The 7,220-nt window shown below is 46.7% G+C and overlaps 1 protein-coding gene across 2 annotated transcripts in view; it reads left to right on the forward strand.

Annotated features, from left to right (window-relative positions):
• The window catches only part of DSP (desmoplakin), a 47,617-nt gene extending 40,405 nt beyond the window's left edge, over positions 1-7,212 (forward strand). The window contains exons 23-24 of one of the 2 annotated variants that reach the window (XM_006888738.1): positions 350-847; positions 3,572-7,212. In XM_006888738.1, the coding sequence (XP_006888800.1) occupies positions 350-847; positions 3,572-6,808 (3,735 nt within the window). In that variant the 3' untranslated portion in view covers positions 6,809-7,212. Of the gene's footprint in view, positions 1-349; positions 2,645-3,571 lie in introns of both variants that reach the window. The other variant, XM_006888737.1, reaches the window with a different exon arrangement.
• Positions 7,213-7,220: the final 8 nt, after the last annotated feature.

Here is a 7,220-nt window from a genome sequence, read left to right on the forward strand (position 1 = left end):
AAACGTAGTTTGTAAATTAAAGAGCTTGTAATTAAAAGCTTTAGTTACCTCTTGAGGTAAACCCACTTCATTTTGCAAGTGAGGAACCAGAAACCTCAAAATGAGATACGATTTGCTAAGATTATGTAGCTGATGGAAGTTATTATTGAAAGAGTCATGACAAGAACCCATGTAGTTTTGCCTCATGTCACACTTTGTATGTGTATATTGCTAGGCTCTATGTGCATGTGTGTGTATGTGTGAGATGATAGAGTAGAAAGGCACATTGGTCTGGAAGGGGAGAAACTACTGCCTTTTGTCATGTAAGGTGTTTTATCTTTTAATACAATTTTTGCTTTCAATTCCACAGCTGAAAAATACCAAGATTGAAGTTTTAGAGGAGGAACTCAGACTGGCCCGAGACGCCAACTCTGAAAACTGCAACAAGAACAAATTCCTGGATCAGAACCTGCAGAAATACCAGGCGGAGTGTTCGCAGTTCAAAGCTAAGCTCGTGAGCCTGGAGGAGCTCAAGAGGCAGGCTGAGCTGGACGGGAAGGCGGCGAAGCAGAATCTCGACAAGTGCTATGGCCAAATCAAAGAGCTCAACGAGAAAATCACCAGACTCACTTACGAGATCGAAGACGAAAAGAGGAGAAGAAAGACTGTGGAGGATCGATTTGACCAACAGAAGAATGACTACGACCAGCTGCAGAAAGCAAGGCAGTGTGAAAAGGAGAACCTTGGCTGGCAAAAACTGGAGTCTGAGAAAGCCATCAAAGAGAAGGAGTACGAGATAGAGAGGTTGAGGGTCCTTCTGCAGGAGGAGGGCAACCGGAAGAGAGAATATGAGAATGAGCTGGCAAAGGTAAGAAACCACTATAATGAGGAGATGAGTAATTTAAGAAACAAGTATGAAACAGAGATTAACATTACGAAGACTACCATCAAGGAGATTTCCATGCAAAAGGAGGATGATTCCAAAAACCTTCGCAACCAGCTTGATAGACTGTCAAGGGAAAATCGAGACCTGAAGGATGAGATTGTGAGACTGAACGACAGCATTCTAGAGACGACAGAGCAGCGCAGGCGGGCGGAGGAGAACGCCCTGCAGCAGAAGGCCTGTGGCTCGGAGATGATGCAGAAAAAGCAGCACCTGGAGATAGAGCTCAAACAGGTCATCCAGCAGCGCTCTGAGGACAATGCCAGGCACAAGCAGTCCCTCGAGGAGGCTGCCAAGACCATTCAGGACAAAAACAAAGAGATTGAGAGACTGAAAGTTGAGTTTCAGGAGGAGGCCAAGCGCCGCTGGGAATATGAAAATGAACTGGCTAAGGTAAGAAACAGTTACGATGAGGAGATCATTAGCTTGAAGAACCAATTCGAGACCGAGATCAACATCACGAAGACCACCATCCACCAGCTCACCATGCAGAAGGAAGAAGACACCAGTGGCTACCGAGCCCAGATCGACAACCTCACCAGAGAAAACCGGAGCCTGGCCGAGGAAGTCAAAAGGCTCAAGAACACTCTAGCTCAGACCACAGAGAGCCTGAGGAGGGTCGAAGAAAATGTGCAGCAGCAGAAGGCCACTGGCTCCGAGATGTCACAGAGGAAACAGCAGCTGGAGATCGAGCTGCGACAGATCACACAGATGCGAAGTGAGGAGAGTGTGAGATACAAGCAGTCTCTGGATGATGCCGCCAAAACCATCCAGGACAAAAACAAGGAGATCGAGAGATTAAAACAGCTGATAGAGACAGAAACAAAGGAGCGCAAATGCCTGGAAGATGAAAATGCCAAACTTCAAAGGACCCAGTATGATCTGCAGAAAGCCCACAGCAGTGCCACAGAGACCATCAGCAAGCTCAAGGTGCATGAGCAAGAGCTCTCGCGCCTGAGAATTGACTATGAGCGGCTCTCCCAGGAGAGGGTGGTGAAGGACCAGGACATCACCAGGTTTCAGAGCTCGCTGAAAGACTTGCAGCTGCAGAAGCAGAGAGTGGAAGAGGAGCTGAACCGGCTGAGGAGGACGGCCACAGAAGACTCAACCAAGAGGAAGAAGCTGGAGGACGAGTTGGAAGGCATGAGGAGGTCTTTGAAAGAGCAAGCAATCAAAGTCACCAATCTGACCCAGCAGCTAGAGCAGGCGTCCATCGTGAAGAAGAGGAGTGAGGACGACCTGCGCCAGCAGAGGGATGTGCTGGACGGCCACGTGAGGGAGAAGCAGAAGACCCAGGAGGAGCTGAGGAGGCTGTCCTCCGAGCTGGAAACCCTGAGGCGGCAGCTGCTCCAGGAACAAGAAAACGTCAAGCAGGCTCACCTGAGGAACGAGCACTTCCAGAAGGCCATTGAAGACAAAAGCAGGAGCCTCAACGAGAGCAAAATTGAAATTGAGCGGCTGCAGTCTCTGACGGAGAATCTGACCAAGGAGCATCTGATGCTGGAGGAGGAGCTGCGGAACCTGAGGCTGGAATACGACGACCTGCGGAGGGGCCGCAGCGAGGCTGACTCCGACAAAACCGCCACCATCTCAGAGCTCAGGAGCCAGCTGGAAATCAGCACCAACCGAACCCTGGAACTGCAGGGCCTGATAAACGATTTACAGAGAGAGAGGGAAAATTTGAGACAGGAAATTGAGAAATTCCAAAAGCAGGCATTAGAGGTATTCACAAATATTTGATCACGGCTTCCCTGTCTCTCAAATAATTCACTCCCTTTCCCTCTAATCTGACTTGTGCTTTTTGGTACTTGGGTGCTTGATTACAAAGAGTGTGATTTTCTTTCTTTTCTAATTGCTGGACTGGTACATGGCATAATCCAGACAAGCAGTTTAAATTAAAACTATTTTTGAGAACATTCATACATGTATATCTGAGATCACTTCTGTTCAAAGTACCTTTCTTTTCTAGATGACCACTCCAATTTGGTTAGCGTTGACATAGATTTGTATTGAAGTATTTCACAAATTATGCCATGCAGCTAACAAAGCAATTTTCTCTGCAATTTTAAATCACTCTTTTTGCTTGCTTAGGTGATCACCACCACCATCCCTGCCCCCGCACGTGCTACTTTATTTCCTTTTAATCATGGCCTTAATATATTTCTGTTTGCCTGGCTTTTCTTACTGAAAAATAACATCTACTACATTTAACTTCTATAGACAATATTTGTGTGGGGTTGGGTGTGGGGTGTATAATTATATTGATTTATTAAACATGCTTATGTAGCTGTACCAGGTGAGATATAGGTATAAAAGTTTGAAGAAAAAGCTCTATATTTTTTTCAAGCCACAATTACCAAGTAAGACAGTTGTAATTTCTCCTAGTTCCTTCTATAAGAAGGAAGAAATTATTGAAGCTATATATCAAAAGTGGCAACATGAATGTACAGTCTTTTTTCTGTGAATTTGTAAGATAAATGAAGAATATGTTCAGGGAAACTATAGAAAGGGGAAATATTTAAGCCAGCTGTTGTTGTTTGTTTGTTTTTTTTAAGATACAGGAAAAGAGGTTAATAGTAATTTGACAATTTGTTGTGATCAAATATTATTTCTCTCCCCCTCCCCTATTTCCTTCTTTTTAAATTCCAGGCATCTAACAGGATTCAGGAATCAAAAAGTCAGTGCACGCAGGTGGTGCAGGAAAGAGAAAGTCTACTGGTGAAAATCAAAGTCTTGGAACAAGACAAGGCTCGACTTCAAAGGCTAGAGGACGAGCTGAACAGAGCAAAGGCGACACTGGAGGCAGAGAGCAGGGTGAAGCAGCGCCTTGAGTGTGAGAAGCAGCAGATCCAGAATGACCTCAATCAGTGGAAAAGCCAGTATTCTCGCAAGGAGGAGGCCATCAGGAAGATCGAGTCAGAGAGAGAAAAGAGTGAGAGAGAGAAGAACAGCCTGAGGAGTGAGATTGAGAGACTGCAGGCAGAAATCAAGAGGATCGAAGAGAGGTGCAGGCGCAAGCTGGAGGATTCTTCCCGGGAGACACAGTGCCAGCTGGAGTCAGAACGCTCTCGGCTCCAGAGAGAAATCGACAAGCTAAAGCAGCGCCCCTATGGGTCTCATCGGGAGACGCAGACGGAGTACGAGTGGACAGTGGACACCTCAAAGCTGGTGTTCGATGGACTGAGGAAGAAGGTGACAGCCATGCAGCTCTTCGAGTGCCAACTGATTGATAAAATGACCTTGGACAAGCTGATGAAGGGGAAGAAGTCAGTAGAAGAAGTTGCTTCTGAAATCCAGCCTTTCCTTCGGGGTGCAGGAGCCATTGCTGGAGCTTCTGCTTCTCCTAAGGAAAAGTACTCTCTGGTAGAGGCCAAGAGAAAAAAATTGATCACCCCAGAGTCCACCGTCATGCTTCTGGAGGCCCAGGCCGCCACTGGTGGAATCATTGATCCACACAGGAATGAGAAGCTGAGTGTGGACACTGCTATTGCCCGGGACCTTATTGACTTCGATGACCGACAGCAGATATACACAGCAGAAAAGGCCATCACAGGCTTTGATGATCCATTTTCAGGCAAGACAGTGTCAGTTTCTGAAGCCATCAAGAAAAACCTGATTGATAGAGAAACTGGCATGCGCCTGCTGGAAGCCCAGATCGCCTCTGGGGGTGTCGTGGATCCTGTAAACAGTGTCTTTTTGCCAAAAGATGTTGCCCTGGCCCGCGGGCTGATCGACAGAGATTTATACCGGTCGCTGAATGATCCCCGAGATAGTCAGAAAAACTTCGTGGATCCGATCACTAAAAAGAAGGTCAGTTACATGCAGCTGAAGGAGCGATGCAGAATTGAGCCACACACAGGCTTGCTCTTGCTGTCGGTTCAGAAGAGAAGCATGTCCTTCCAAGGAATTAGACAGCCTGTGACTGTCACTGAGCTAGTCAATTCCGGCATATTGAGACCATCCACTGTAAATGAACTTGAGTCAGGGCAGATTTCTTATGATGAGGTTGGTGAGAGAATCAAGGACTTCCTCCAGGGTTCAAGCTGCATAGCAGGCATATACAACGAAACCACAAAACAGAAGCTTGGGATCTATGAGGCCATGAAAATTGGCTTGGTCCGTCCTGGTACTGCTCTGGAGTTGCTTGAAGCCCAGGCGGCCACTGGCTTCATTGTGGATCCAGTTAGCAACTTGCGGCTACCTGTGGAAGAGGCCTACAAGAGAGGCTTGGTGGGCATTGAGTTTAAAGAGAAGCTCTTGTCTGCGGAACGAGCTGTCACTGGGTACAATGATCCTGAGACAGGAAACATCATCTCCTTGTTCCAAGCCATGAACAAAGAGCTTATTGAAAAGGGCCATGGTATTCGTTTATTGGAAGCCCAGATTGCCACCGGGGGCATCATTGACCCAAAGGAGAGTCATCGTCTACCGGTTGACATGGCCTATAAGAGAGGCTACTTCAATGAGGAGCTCAGTGAGATTCTCTCAGATCCAAGCGATGACACAAAGGGATTTTTTGACCCCAACACTGAAGAAAACCTCACCTATCTGCAGCTAAAGGAACGGTGCATTAAGGATGAGGAGACAGGGCTCTGTCTCCTGCCCCTAAAAGAAAAGAAGAAGCAAGTGCAGACGTCCCAAAAGAATACCCTCAGGAAGCGTCGGGTAGTGATAGTTGACCCTGAAACCAACAAAGAGATGTCTGTTCAGGAGGCTTATAAGAAGGGCCTGATTGATTATGAAACCTTCAAAGAACTGTGTGAGCAGGAATGTGAATGGGAAGAAATAACCATCACAGGGTCAGATGGTTCCACCAGGGTGGTCCTGGTAGATAGGAAAACAGGCAGCCAGTACGATATTCAGGATGCCATTGACAAGGGCCTGGTTGATAGGAAGTTCTTTGATCAGTACCGATCTGGCAGCCTTAGCCTCACTCAGTTTGCTGACATGATCTCCTTGAAAAATGGTGTAGGTGGCAGCAGCAGCCTAAGTGGCAGTGTCAGTGATGATGTTTTTAGCAGCTCCCGTCATGACTCTGTGAGTAAGATTTCCACCATATCCAGTGTCAGGAATTTAACCATCAGGAGCAGCTCTCTGTCTGATCCCTTGGAAGAATCGAGTCCCATTGCAGCCATCTTTGACACAGAAAACCTGGAGAAGATATCCATTACTGAAGGTATAGAGAGAGGCATTGTGGATAGCATCACAGGCCAGAGGCTTCTGGAAGCTCAGGCCTGCACAGGTGGCATCATCCACCCTACCACTGGCCAGAAGCTGACACTCCAGGATGCCGTCTCCCAGGGTCTGGTTGACCCAGATATGGCCACCAGGCTGAAACCTGCTCAGAAAGCCTTCATTGGTTTTGAAGGGGTGAAAGGAAAGAAGAAGATGTCAGCAGCAGAGGCTGTGAAAGAAAAATGGCTCCCTTATGAGGCAGGGCAGCGCTTCCTGGAGTTCCAGTACCTCACCGGAGGCCTGGTTGACCCGGAGGTGCATGGAAGGATAAGCACCGAGGAAGCCATCAGAAAAGGCTTCATTGATGGTCGAGCTGCTCAGAGGCTGCAAGACACCAGCAGCTATGCCAAGATCTTGACATGTCCCAAAACCAAATTGAAAATATCCTACAAGGATGCCATGAATCGGTCCATGGTAGAAGACATCACTGGGTTGCGCCTTCTGGAAGCAGCTTCAGTTTCGTCCAAGGGCTTGCCCAGCCCTTATAACATGTCTTCTGCCCCAGGCTCTCGTTCCGGCTCTCGTTCTGGTTCTCGATCAGGCTCTCGCTCTGGCTCCCGCAGTGGGTCCCGGAGGGGCAGCTTTGACGCAACAGGGAATTCCTCCTACTCTTACTCGTACACATTCAGCAGTAGTTCTATTGGGCATTAGTGGTCAGTAAGAAAGGGTTGCTATTACTTGGCTTCTTTTATATGAATTTTCACTTTATTAAGAAATAAGAAAGCAAACTTGGTGCTTCAAGTAGGACTAATATAACCTTGCTTAAGAAAAGTTAGTCATTTTAAAATCAAGTAGTAACGGCTGTCTGGCTTTGGATCTTCTTAGCTTACCTTAATAATGTAATACACCTTGGATATAGGATATATGAAATGTAATCACTTGTAAGAATAGTGCAAATTTCATTTAGGGTTTGTTTCTTCACTCCTATGTTTAGAATTTTTAGTAAGTCCTCTTAAAACTCTTTCAGATTTCTATTCTTGGCAGTAAAATAAGTAGATACCTTAGTCACCATTCTGTTCTGAGATAAATGCTACTATTTTCTGGACTAGGAGAAACCCCATGT

Source organism: Elephantulus edwardii, unplaced genomic scaffold (genome assembly GCF_000299155.1).
Source record: "Elephantulus edwardii isolate Elephantulus edwardi_28Jun2011 unplaced genomic scaffold, EleEdw1.0 scaffold00071, whole genome shotgun sequence".
Classification (NCBI taxonomy): Eukaryota; Metazoa; Chordata; class Mammalia; order Macroscelidea; family Macroscelididae; genus Elephantulus; species Elephantulus edwardii.